Source organism: Sminthopsis crassicaudata, chromosome 4 (genome assembly GCF_048593235.1).
Source record: "Sminthopsis crassicaudata isolate SCR6 chromosome 4, ASM4859323v1, whole genome shotgun sequence".
NCBI classification, from domain to species: domain Eukaryota; kingdom Metazoa; phylum Chordata; class Mammalia; order Dasyuromorphia; family Dasyuridae; genus Sminthopsis; species Sminthopsis crassicaudata.
In genome coordinates this window covers 376521804-376535889 of record NC_133620.1, presented here as the reverse complement: position 1 = coordinate 376535889, position 14086 = coordinate 376521804, and the positions used below count along the sequence as shown (strand labels likewise).

At 35.8% G+C, this 14086-nt stretch overlaps 1 protein-coding gene and 1 non-coding gene across 8 annotated transcripts in view; both read left to right on the top strand.

The window, feature by feature from the left end:
• LOC141539447 (olfactory receptor 6N1) overlaps window positions 1-14086 on the top strand; it is a 248797-nt gene that overhangs the window by 21990 nt on the left and 212721 nt on the right. For 6 of the 7 annotated variants that reach the window (XR_012481300.1, XM_074262256.1, XM_074262261.1 and 3 more), the window contains 2 exons: window positions 11621-11749; window positions 13545-13749. Coding sequence is in view for 1 of the 7 variants with exons in the window: in XM_074262259.1 (XP_074118360.1) it covers window positions 13725-13749 (25 nt within the window). In the remaining 6 variants the exon portion in view is untranslated. The remainder of the gene's footprint in view (window positions 1-11620; window positions 11750-13544; window positions 13750-14086) is intronic. The other variant, XM_074262262.1, reaches the window with a different exon arrangement.
• TRNAR-UCU (transfer RNA arginine (anticodon UCU)) lies at window positions 11796-11869 on the top strand. Its single transcript has one exon. It is a non-coding gene; the product is annotated as a tRNA-Arg (tRNA).

The following is a 14086-nucleotide window of genomic DNA, read 5'->3' as shown; positions in this document are numbered from 1 at the left end:
ATTGACATCCCTGGGATGTTGGGGGGGTGTTCTATGTCAGAACATGACTCCTTTCTCAAGGCAACAACAAGGCAAAAATCAGCAAACAGAAGCTACAGAGAAGGCATCTTGTATTTGATATGTAAAAAATTTCTGACAAATATGGCACTTTCAAAGTAAGAATGGAATTCCTTAGAATATTGTGATTTACCCTTTGTTGGACATCTTCCAGTGAAAGCTGGATGACAACTTGTCAGAAATATATAGGATATTTCTTTTTAGCATAGGCTGGATTAGATGACCCAGAGTGGGAAGTTATTATATTGTCACAGATATATGAAAACTAGATGGTATAATGGTAAAGGCACTGGATTGATTGTCAATGGATCTGAATCCACATCCTGCCTTTGACACTTACTACTTCTCTGACATTTGGAAGAAGAAGAAAAAAAGCAGAGTTTATTAGGTACCTATTATATGTCAGACCCTTTGTTAAGCAATTTACAAATATCTCATTTAATCCTGGAAGTAAGGCATTATTACTTCCACTTTAGAGTTTAGGAAATTGAAGCAAACAGAGACTAAGTGACTTGTTTTGGTAACATAGCAGTAAGCATCTAAAGCTGTATTTGAACTCAGGTCTTCCAGATCCAAGACTCAGTTTTCTATCTATTGTGTCATCTAGCTGCATTGAGTAAGTCATTTCACTTTTATGTTCATAATTTTCTTTTTTTTAATTGAAGGTTTTTATTTTCAAAACATATGCAAAAATAATTTTTGACACTGATCCTTGCAAAACCTTGTATTCCAATTTCCCCCCCTTCCCTTCACCCCCTGCCCTAAATGGCAAGTAACCCAATATATGTTAAACATGGTAAAATATATTTTAAATCCAATATAAGCACACATATTTATACAATTATCTTGTTGCACAAGAAAAATCAAATAAAAAAGGAAAAAAAATGAGAAAAGAAATAAAGGAAGAAATGAGAAAGAAAATAAAATTCAAGCAAACCACAAGTGAAAATAATATGTTGGGATCCACCTTCAATTTCCATAGTTTTCTCTTTGGGTGTAGATGACACTCATCATCACAAGATCTTTGGAACTGTCCTAAATCATCTCATTGTTGAAAAGAGTCATGTCCATTAGAATAGATTATCACATAATCGTGTTGCCTTCAGAATTGATTATCACATAATCTTCTTCTTGTCATATACAATGATATCCTGATTCTTCTCATTTCACTTAGCATCAGTTCATGTAAGTTTTCCAGGCCTCTCTGAAATCATTATGCTGATCATTTCTTATACAACCACAATATTCCATAACATTCATATACTATAACTAATTTAGCCATTCTCCAACTGATGGGCATCTACTCAGTTTCTAATTGCTTGTTACTATAAAAAGGGTTGCCATAAACATTTTTGCACATGTGGGTCTCTTTCCCTCCTTTAAGATCTCTTTGGGATATAAGCCCAGTAGAAACACTGGATCAAAGGCCCAAACACCCTTTGGACATAGTTCCAAATTTCTTTCCAGAATGGTTGGATCCATTCACAATTCCACCAACAATTTATTAGTGTCCCAGTTTTCCCATATCCCCTCCAACATTCATCATTATCTTTTCCTGTCATCTTAGCAAATCTGAGAAATGTGTAGTAATATCTCAGATTTGTCCTAATTTGCATTTCTCTGATCAATAATGATTTGGAGCACCTTTTCATATGACTTCAATTTCTTCATCTGAAAATTGTCTTCATATGGTTTGAATTGGAGAATGGCTTGAATTCTTATAAATTTGAGTCAATTATATATTTTAGAAATGAGTCCTTTATTAAAATTCTTGAATGTAAAAATGTTTTCCCATTTGATTGCTTTCCTTCTAGACTTGTCTGCATTAGTTTTGTTTGTACAAAAACTTTTTTTTACATAACTTTTTTTAACAGCACATATACATGGGTAATTTTTTACAACATTATCCCTTGCACTCACATCTATTCCGAATTTTCCTTCCTTCCCTCCACCCCCTCCCCTAGATGGCAGGCAGTTCCATACATGTTAAATGTGATATAGTATATCCTAGATACAATATATGTGTGCAGAACTGAATTTATTGTTACACAGGAAGAATTGTATTCAGAAGGCAAAAATAACTTGGGAAGAAAAACAAAAATGCAAACAGTTTACACTCATCTCCCAGTGTTCCTTCTCTGGGTGTAGCTGATTCCATCCATCAATTGGAACTGAATTAGATCCTCTCTTTGTTGAAGATATCCATTTCCATCAGAATACATCCTCATACAGTATCGTTGTTGAAATTGTACAAAAACTTTTTAACTTAATATGATCAAAATTATATATATATTTTTTTGTGTTCAATAATGAACTCTAGTTCTTTGGTCACAAATTCCTTCCTTTTCTACATATCTAAAAGGTAAACTATCTTATGTTCTTCTGATTTACTTATAATATCACTCTTTATGTCTAAATCACAAAACAGTTTTGACCTTCTCTTGATTTATGGTGTTAGGTGAGGGCCAATGCCTAGTTTCTGCCTTACTAGTTTCCAATTTTCCTGCAATTTTTGTCAAATAGTGAGTTCTTGCCCCAAAAGCTGAGGTTTTAGAGTTTGTTAAACTCTAGATTGCTATAGTCATTGATTATTTTGTCCTGTTAACCTAATCTATTCCACTAATCAACTACTCTATTTCTTAGCTAGTACCAAACTTAGCTAGTTAATGACCGCTGTTTTATAATATGGTTTTAGGTCTGACACAGCTAAGGCACCTTCATTTGCATTTTTTTCATTAATATCCTTGAAATTCTTCACCTTTTGTTCTTCCAGAACTTGTTATTATTTTTTCTAGATCTGTAATATAACTTCTTAGGAGTCTGATTGGTATGGCACTAAATAAGTAGATTAATTTAGATAATACTGTCATTTTTATTACATTTGCTCAGCCTACTCATGAGCACTTGATATTTTCCCAGCTGATTAGATCTGACTATTTGTGTGGAAAGTGTTTTGTAGTTGTGTTCATATAATCCCTGACTTTACTTTGGCAGATAGACTCCAAATATTTTATATTGTCAACAGTTATTTTAAATAGAATTTCTCTTTGTGTCTATTCCTGCTGGACTTTTTTGGTAGTATATAAAAGTGCTGATGATTTATGTGGATTTATTTTGTATCCTGCAACTTTGCTAAATTTGTGAATTATTTCTAGTAGTTTTTTAGTTGATTCTCTAGGGTTCTCTAAGTGTACCATCATATTACCTTCAAAGAGTGATAATTTGGTTTCCTCATTACCTAGTCTAATTCCTTTAATCTCTTTTTCTTCTCTTATTGTCAAAGCTAACATTTCTAATACAATATTGAATAGTAATGGTGATAGTGGGCAACCTTGTTTCATCCCTGATCTTATTGGGAATAGTTCTAGTTTGTCCCCATTACATATGATGCTTGTTGATGGCTTTAAATAGATGATACTGATCATTTAAAGGAAAATTCCATTGTTCTTATACTCTCTAGAGTTTTTTAATTGGGATGGGTGTTGGATTTTATCAAATGATTTTTCTGCATCTATTGAGATAATCATATAATTTTTGTTAGTTTGGTTATTGACATTGTCAATTATTCTAACAGTTTTCCTAATATTGAACCAGCCCTATATTCCTGGTATAAATCCTATTTGGTCATGATATGCCTAATTTTCTTCAAGTATAAAGTGAGAGGGTTGTATTAGATTATTGAAGATACTTTCTAGCTTTAAATCTTTGATCCTATAATTTGGAGTGATCCAAAAATGTGCAACTATCACTTTTTCTTTTAGGGGAAAGGAAAGGAAAAGGGATAGGCAATCCTATCCCCTGTTATGTAAAGGACCTTGGACAGAGGGAAAAAGAGAATTGAACAAGTTCTTGTTCAAGTCTGAAGTAAATGAAGAGATCAATGAATTAAACAAGAAGAATTTATTAAATGCCAATTATATGCCAGGTATTAGGTTAGATATTGGGAATATAAAAACAAAGAATGAAGTATTCTCAAAAAACTTACATTGTAATGAGAGATGGTTAGAAAAAGGAATATACACATATATTTACATACATATATATACACATATGTATATATATGTATGTAAATATATATATATATTTATATACATATGTAGCCTATATATATATATAGGTAACCTTGATGACAAAATAACCTGTAAAATACTTTATACTTTCTGCCATTACACTAGCAGATAGTTGCAGTGACTTAAGCAGCTAAAAATTATACTTAGTGTCCTGTCATCTTGGGGTTGGCACATTAGATTTACAGTCCAACAATTAAAGGGCAGTAAGGTGGCACAGTGGATGGACTGATGGGCCTGGAGTCAAGAAGACAAGAGTCCAAATCTTGTCTTAGACAATTACTAAGTTTATGATTCTGGGCAAGTCACTTGATCACTGCTTGTCTCAACTGTAAAATGGAGATAGTAATAGCACCCACCTCATAGGGTTGCTGTAAGAATCAAATGAGATATATTTGTGAAGTGTTTATCACAATAATTGACACATAGTAAGTGCTTTGTATATAGCATTTATACACACATATTTTACATATGTGTATTTAGATATATGTATGTATATAAGACATATATAATATACTCACACATATATACATATATACATATACACAGCATATACTTATTCCTTCTTCTACTATACATAAGAAGAGGAACTGATGGAAAGGTTGAGTGGAACAGATTATAGCAGAAAGGGACTTTTATGTGTTAAAGAAAGGAACTGGGGAAGAAAATGGGTCATGCTATGAGGGGATGGGTAGCAGAATTTCATGCCAGGTGACGCAGTTACACTCAAGAGAATAGGGAAGGTATTGTCAAGTTTAGTTATCATTGTCATTGCCCCAGTCCTTTGGTGTTCACTGTACCCAAGACCTCAGGGAGCTTATAGCATAGGAGAGCCCTCTAGGGATATGTGGAACAACTTCATGCTACACAAACCCTCAGTTGCATTGCTTTGCTACAAAACAATCTTACCTGAGTTATTCAATTTTTCTTTCCAAAACACATGCAGATCGACCACTACAGCATAATAAACTGTCATAAAAACAAACAACAAAAAAAAACTCAGGTTTTCTCTGCTTTTAAATATTGCCTAAAGATAACCTTGGAATGGAGAGAAGATCTATGCCTTCTTGATTTTACAGATAAAATGTCCAATCTCCTTTATTGTAATAACTATAGGGTATGAAGAGGTATGGCTCTGAGAGCTAGTAGAATTGATTTTTTTTTTCATTTAGAGGTACTAGGTGCTGGGATTTTGGTTTCCTAATGATAGTAATAGGTTTTGTGAAGTTGTGGGACCTGGAAGTTACTGAGTATGGGAAGAAAAGATATGGGAGATAAGAGCTTGTTTCTTCCTTGTAGCTTATTGATATGACTCATGGGATAAATAAGATTCCTGAGACAAAGGAGATAGGTTCTAATCTTGGCTGTGCCACCAATAATGTATGTGGCTTTGGGCAAATCACTACCTTTTTTGGCCTCAATTCCCTTATATGTAAGATGAGAAAGGTAGACTAGATAATCTTAAATGTCCTTCTATTTCTGTGATTCTATTTTTTTTTTCAATAGAAAAACACATCCTATTTTCTGTAAATAACCCTTGCCTCAGATACTGAAATTTAAAAAATTAACTCCAAGAGCTAAACCATTAGGACTTTGGACTTTGAATGAGACTAGAAATAAATATGGATTGTAATTGTTTTTTTCTCTGTGACCAAAGGCAGGTTTTGTTTTCACTTCTCAGATGTGGTCAGATGCATACTAAATTAAAGAATGAGTGACTCCCATCAGTTTGCTTATGAGTGAAATATACATATATTATGTCATGTTACAGTATATCACATTTATATCAGATCACATAATTTTTATGTTATTTCACATTTCTATTTGGGATAATGGTTGTTCAGAGGAGTATTTATTTAATTTGCTTCATTATCCAAACATCATTATGCTATTGTAGGGAGAGATATTTTGCATAGAGGCATCAGAAAAGCACCTCCTCATGGAACATGGACATGTCTACTGGTGTTTTACTAAACATAGGAAATTCAGGATGACTGATTGCCTGGACTTAGAGGTGTCAACTTTCGTTGAAGGATCCTCCCCTTCCCTGTGTTATATGAATGAGCTTTGAGATAAAATTCTCTATCTTGCTCTCTGTGTATCTGTATTTCTTTCTTTCTCTCTGTCTATATGTCTATTCCTATTAGATGCAGCATAGTACATGTGTATTTTGATTGGAGAAGAATCTAGGTCCCATGACTTGTAGAAGAAGCTGTTGTACTTTTTACACGAGCATTTTATTTTATATACGAGCAAACTGAAGTAAAGAGAAGTTAAGTAACTTGCTAAGATCTGATTCTATATAAACATGTAATAGACCTGCATTTGCACATAACTTGAAAAATAGTTCATGGGCAGTGTTTGTGAATCTCAACTTCTTTATGGAGGAGAGGAGATTTTTAATTCCCTACATGTTATGATTCTAGAATTTTGCTTTTTTAGCAAGAGAAAGACTTGCTTGAAAGTACCAATTTTAAGAGCTGTTTTATGTGTAACCCCAAGTTTAAGAGTTTCCAAATTTGAGAATTTGTGAATTAGACCTTTGAGAAAGAAAAGGGATTTTTTTTTATTCTACTTGGCTTTTGGAGGAGGTAATTTCTGCCCAGTAGTCTATTTGACAAGTGTAGTTAGTGAGTTACATGGACAGGTGATAAGTGTGATGAGAAAGGAAATAGTTGTTCTTCCAAATGTATTTACTTTCTAGATACAGTGTAAATTAAAGGTGTGAAACACGACACCCCTAGAGGTTACTGGAGAGATTTTAAATTGTAGTTGGGGAATATTTAAATAAGCTAATAAAAAATGCAATAAAACATAGATGACATTACATTTTAAAACTAAGCCAACATGCAGCCTTAAGCATACTTTTGTATGAATTAGTGACCTCTATTTCTATCTGAGTTGGAAGCCACTGATCTAAACCATAAAATGGTACTAGAAACTTTGAGAGATGTGGTAGGCTTTGGCCATGCTCTGTTTTAATCTCCAATAAGTCCTTACTGTACAATTAGATCCAGGACAAGTCACAACTTCTTTCCAGGGGCTTAATGGTCTTTAAGGTCCCTGCCAAATTTAAATCTCTGCTCCCATGAAAACACTATTTTGGGGCAGGTTTGTTTTGGGCAACTATATCTCAAGTTTATTGAGATATATCAAGCTTGCTGATTAGTTAATGTGATTAATGACTCTTATTGGATTTTTTCCCTCAGAAGTCAAAATGAGAAACATTAAACAATTTGGACTTTTTAAGAGAGTAAGGGGGAGGTATAATTAATTTGCCAAAAATGACTTTTAGTTAACAGAAGCAACAATACTTTAGTAATATTAATTATTTGTCAGTGGCATTTGTAAGACACTTAAAAGAGAAAACATTCCTGAAACTATGTCTCTAGAAAGAATTGAGTTTGAATCTGGTCTATTCTGTTTCTTTGCTCTGTGACTCTGGACAAATCATTTCTGATGTGTTTTTCTCATATATAAATAGATATAAAATATACCATCACTAACCTTACCTATTCTTACAAAGAAAATATATCACATCTAAATATAAACATGCCACAGGGTATCCTGTCCTCACTTAAAACGCTGGGCTCACATGGACCAGGTACAATTCTCAGGTTTAATTCTGAGAGAGTTATTATTTTTCTTTTCTTCTGCTTTTTGTCTCCACCCCAAAAATATTTCCTGTTACATTTATATAACTCACATTTATGTTACCTTAAATGTGGATAAAAAGGAATCTCTAGAATCTACATAAGAACTCAAGATACTAAATATATATCAGGTATAGGAAAACATTTATTTCACTACACAAAAATAAAACATTCAGAAATACTATCAACTCCTCCTACAAGGCAATTGATTTTGAGATTGTCATCATAGACACCTAGTGATTTCTTCCTCCCCCCCATAGAATCTTACATAGTCTTTCTGAATTAAGCCTGATATGAGATTTGAGTCAGTCTTTCTGATTAGCTCTAGCAGCTAATTCACTAAACCAGGCTGCCTCTCTAATGTTAGTCTAATATAGAATACCTCTAGCCTGAAAGAGACTCCCAGACTTAAGCAGTCACAAAGGACTCAAGTCAACATAAAGGGAAAAGTATATATTAATGTTCAGTTATTTTGCTCAAGTCTGACTCTTTGTGACTTCTTTTGGTGTTTAGATACTGGCGTGGTTTGCCATTTCCTTCTGTAGATCATTTGACACATAAGGACATTGAGATAAACAGGTCTTATTGGCTTGATCAAAGTCTTACAGCTAGTATTAATATCTAAGGACATAATTGAACTCAGGAAGATGAGTCTTCCTGCTTCAGGCTTATCTTTCTATCTAGTACACCACTTATTTGTAGGCATATATTAAAAACAGAAAAAAACAATTAGGATGTTACTATTGTAGTCTTGGTGAGAAGAAATGAGCTGTCCAAGAAGAGCTACAGAACATGATGGAACACATAAAAATGTGATATTTAAAAGCTTGAGTTTTAATTTAATTTCTATTCTTCTTCCTCAGTTCAAATCTGACTTCAGACATTTACTAGCTATGTGACTCTGGGCAAATGATTTAACCCTATTTGCCTCAATTTCCTTTTCTGTAAAATAAGCTAGAGAAAGAAAAGGCAAGCCACTTCAGTATCTTTGCCAAGAAAACTCTCCAAAAGGGATCAGGAAGAGTCAGACACAACTGAAAAACCAACTAAAGAATAAACAACAATGTGCCCATCACTATGCTAAGTATTTGTTTTTATTTAATAAAAAATTATTTAAGTACTTTATAAATATCTCATTTGATCCTCACAATTCCTCGTTAGGTGCTATCATTACCCCCATTTTAAGTGACTTGCTCAGCAACATATAGGGAGTAAATATCTGAGGTCAGATTCAAACTATTGTGTTCCTGATTCCAGACCCAATATTCTATCGGTTTTACTCAATTGGGCAAATTACTTCATTCCTTTAGGTCTGTTTTTTTTTTCATCTGAGAGAAAAGGATTAGACTAGTTGATCAATAAGGGCAACTTTTAGATTGACATTTATGATCCTATCACCACTCTTCACTCTGATTTTCCCATCTTTAAAATTGTATTAATAATACTCATATTCCTAATAATCAATATGAAGCTGTCATGAGGATCAAAGGAGATAGCATACATAAAATGTTTTGTGAATGTTAAGTGTTATGTAAATGTGTCCTCTTATTATTATCTCTATTGTAAAAATTAACTGCTTCAATGAATTAAGAAGTACTTTTCAAATATGTGTTATTCAGAAATGCCCAATTCTTGAGGACCCTATTGGGGATTTTCTGTGCAAAGATATGAGAGTAGTTTACCATTCCCTTGTCGTGCTTTTTAAAATAGGTTTAAACAAATCACCATAGTCTTGTAGCCAATAAATAAATCTGAGTCTGGGTTTGAACTAATGAAGAACAGTTTTTTTGATTTCGTGTCAGATACTCTATACACTGAGCCACCTATCTGTCCTAGTCATTTTATGTCAGATATTATACTAAGGCCTAAGCATGCTAATCTAAAAGGAGAGATATGTTTTGCTCTTTAAGTAACTTATGATTTGATAGAACAACACATAAAAGCAATAGGCAGTGAATAGAGATCCTTACAACTAGAGATAGAAGGGTATGGGTTGCATGTGAGTGATGGTAAGTAGATGGCAAAGTAGTTTGGATGGAAAACTGAATAAGACATGAAGGTAAGATCTGGGACTACCTACTAAATATATAGTAGGCTAAGTACAAAGTATTTTACAATTAAAATAGGTGAGCCCCAGAACAGAAATCTCAAAGGTGATTGGATTAATATTCCCAGAGAGCATGTATTGTAGCTGTGTCCAGGATGAAGATGTCTAAGTCTGGGGTGGGGATGGAGAGAGGCAGAAAGATATATTTTACCAGTATCTCATCTCTGGTAGCTTGATCCTTTTTTTTTTTCTTTTTTTTTTTTAGGCAATTGAGGTTAAGTGACTTGCACAGAGTCACACAGCCAGGAAGTGTTAAGTGTGAGGTCAGATTTGAGCTCAGGTCCTCCTGACTTGAGGGCTGGTGCTCTATTGATACTTTTGAGTATGGCTTGAATGGATATCTAAGACTTGAAGGCCCCGAGGTTAGGGTGGTCTAAGCCCCAGTGAAGTACAAGGGCTAAACAGAAAATAGGTTCAATATAGTCTCTGTCCTTTTATTTCATCTAATTTATGTGTAGTAGGTATAGAGAAGCTTGAATAAAAGTCTTTGAGTCAAATGCATCATTTTGGCAATTGGGTATTTTCTGATTGAGAGGAGATTGTCTGGCATAGTGGGAAGAACATTATATTTGGGAATCAGGAGGTCAGGATTAAAGTTTTGGCTTTGCAGCTAAGTTAGGAAAGTGATTTCATCTCTCTAGGCCTCAGTTTTCTTATCTATAGAGTAAGAAGCTAACTTATCTCCAAAGATTTCTTCTGGCACACTCCCATTCCATAATTTTGTAATTCTGTGAAATCAGCTTAAAGTGAAGGAGTAGTGAATTAAATTTCATATAAGGAAGAACTTATATCGAGCACGAGGGTAACAGTATTGGAAATAATAACCAAGAAAAATTGTAAAATAGTATTTCTTGTGGAAACTTGAAATGTAGTAGAACTCTGCCTGATTGGATAAGGGAAGATTTCACCAAGAATTAAACGTAATTCAAGATCATCTTTCAGCAGTTCCAGTATCCCTGGAAGTTTTCTTTAAAAATAGGAAATATCCTATTCCCGGGGTGTTGCTGTAATTTTTCCCTCTATTAGAAGGGAGCATGGTGCAAACCATGAGATAATTTGTGGAAGATAAGGTAGGTACGATTAAGGTTATGGCTGCCTTGGGAAGATAGGGGAGAATTGGCACAAATGTTGGAAATTTCCTACTCTCATCCCTAGCTGTGTCCCTAAGTGAAGGGTCTGGTTATCTTGTCCTCTCAGATCTTTTCCCTTCCTAGATCTAGATTTTGAGAGGTCTCTCTAGCACCTCCCATCTGCATTTCATTAATCTGGCCCCCGCCTTTTCCGCTCCCACTGCTTAGCAAAAGGGGTGACTCGTTTCCTTGCAAGATAAATACAGGGTTTGAGATCAACTCTGGACCAGTGACCTCTCTGTTGCTCAGAATACAGCTTTCTCTGCTGATTTTTGCTGCCCCTCACTCAGCATCTGTACTGAGGCAGCCCCTTTGTCTCTGGGATCAATTCCTCCAAGCTCCCAAGCTTTGCTCAGCCTTTCTCTGAACAGAGCAAGACTGGGTTAAAGCGATACAGAGTGAGGATGGAGATAGACATGGCTTCTGTTTTCCCGCTTTCACTGTTAGGGCTGGAGTTATAATGCTTAATTTGCATGAGAATGGAGAGACCCTTCCTGTATCCTTCCTTGGGCACGGAGAGGAAAAGAGAGACTCCAGCTCTTTCTCCATTAGGGATGCTGGGTCAAAGAAAAAAGATCATTCTCAGATCCTTCCTATTTCCTACAGACCCAGGGACCTGCTGTGTTGAGAGAGGCTTTGATGGAGCCGGCTTGTGGATCCCTGCTCCGGATTTTCCAGCTGTCCCTGTCCCTTGCTCAGAGCGCAGGATGCTGAGATGGCTCGGTGATGCAGAAGGTATGTGCTTTTTCAGTTCTGGTGCTGATGCTGTATGTGTGGTGAGGTCTCTGTGGCGCAATGGACGAGCGCGCTGGACTTCTAATCCAGAGGTTCCGGGTTCGAGTCCCGGCAGAGATGGTCGCCCTACTGGCATTTCTTTTATTTTATGTGCTGTCACGCCAGGATGATAATTATATTTATCTCTCCCTGGAGGGTTTGGAGAGAGAGAAAAAGCCCCCTTCCCCCTTTGTTCTTCCCTCCATCTCCATCCTTCCTCTGTTCTCCAGCCTCCCCCCCCTCCCCACTAACATGCATTGTTGGGGGCTCATTTATAGGCTGCTTGGTCTGCTTGGCACTGCCTTTGAATCCTTTGTCTCAGGGTTGATTTCCAGCTGGGACGATCTCTACAAAGTGAGCTTTACAAATCCCCAAGATACCAGACCACCGAGCAGTTTCTAGAGATTCTGGAGCCATTGCTGCTCCCTCCTCTTACCTTTGAAAGTGCAAAAGGGAAAAAAAAATGCAGCTTGAGAGGCCACTGGAAAAATATTCAATGGTCTCAGTATTGCTTTTTTGTCCAATTTCAGTGGATTCAAGATGGGGAGAGGGCAGTTTAGAAGATTAATTTCTCACTCCTTTTGTTAAGGTGTTCTTTTCTGATCTCTGGGGCTCATAACATTCTGCCAAAATTCCATTTCCTTGAAAGAACAAGATGAATAGGAATCACAGCTTTTTGTATTAGTAGAATAAACCAGAGCAAAATAGTTCATCACTGACTACAAATTAGGTGAGTGGATTAGCTGAGCTTGTCTCTCAGTAACTAGAGGTCTTGGACCAATGCTTATGTATCTTTCCTCAAGAATAAGTTATGATCCTCCCTATTTATAATATCGGTCATAAGGAGCTAATCTTACATAGGATTTACTGGAATTTCCCATTTAAAAAAAAAAACTTGTTTTCACTATTTCAAACATCTTACATTTTATTCTTCCCTTTTTCTTTTGCTTTCTTCTTCACCTTTCTCAGTGAGTGAGCTGCACTCAGGCATGTTGGGAGTGTGGTCAGATCAGGATATTTCTTGGGTTTCTATTTTGGGATGATTTGGCCCTCTCTCTGCCGCAATGCCTTGCACATTGCCACTTCCAACCAATTAGGTTGTAAAAGAGTCGATCCCACCAGGAACTGACCTCCACCTTGGTTGAACCCAGGTAATAAGAGAAAACACAAGTTCTCCCTCTGCAACTTGGGGATAGTCAGCATCACTCCCATAAGAGCTCTACATATGGTGGATGGTATCAAACAAAGTGCTCATATTGATGCCATGGACTTGTATCCGTGAGAACCTTGTGGGGTTTCTGTGTGTGTGGATAAGGACTAAAAATCATGGCATGGAGTCTGAACCCAGAGGCTGGGAGATCCCTGAAAGTGTATTGTGGGGTCCTTATCTTCAGGGGATTCCCAATGACTCTAAAAATCAGAACTGAAATGGGATAATTGAGTCTTTTTTTTTTTTTTTTTTTTTGGAAAAACAGGACTCCTAGAGTTGTTCCAGAGTGGCTTACCACTCCCTGTGAGAACTTCATCATGTTCTCTTCAAGATTTTCTGTGATTTTTCTTTCTTTCTTGGAGTTTTACAAATGTTAACCATTTTCTTTCTGTCCAGGATTTTTAAGGTTCCTTAATTTGTACCAGAAGCATTCTTGGAGCCTGACAAGTCTGTCATATCATCGATTCAGCTCTTCCTTAAGGACACTCCTTCAAGGGAAAAATGATCTAGTTTTTTTTTTTTTTTTTTTTTTTTTTTTTTTTTTAGGTGGGGAAAGAAAAGGGGAAGGGATATGGAGAAATTCTATTCATCAATCAAGTTTGAATTTTCTCCTTCTCCATGTAGCCAAGCATCATGTTCTGTTCCAGCTCTCTCATGAAAATAACTGAATGAAAATGAGAAGATTGTACCGGATCCCCCCACTCTAAATTGCTGAAGGTCAGAGAGATGTTATCTTCTAATCAGATCCTGGGTAAGCTTCCACCTGCTCAAGTACTGAAACAGCTTCTTAGGTTTGAGAAATGGATCAAGGGCAAAATTTGTGCAGGAATTTGCTCAACTGTTGCATATGATGAATTTACTTCAGCCAACTCCCCAGTTATCTGTGATCCTAAGCCAACCAGGGTTGAAATCCATAGATAATTCTCATGCCTTATTTATCCAATCACTCTCACCATTTTCTCAGCTTACTTTCTCCTCAGAATTTCAAAATTATTATTTAATCTCTCCTAGTTTCCTCTGGCAGTATATGTGGACTAGGTGCTAAAGAGTAATAGAATCATCAAAATGTGGGGAGCAGGAAGAAGAGA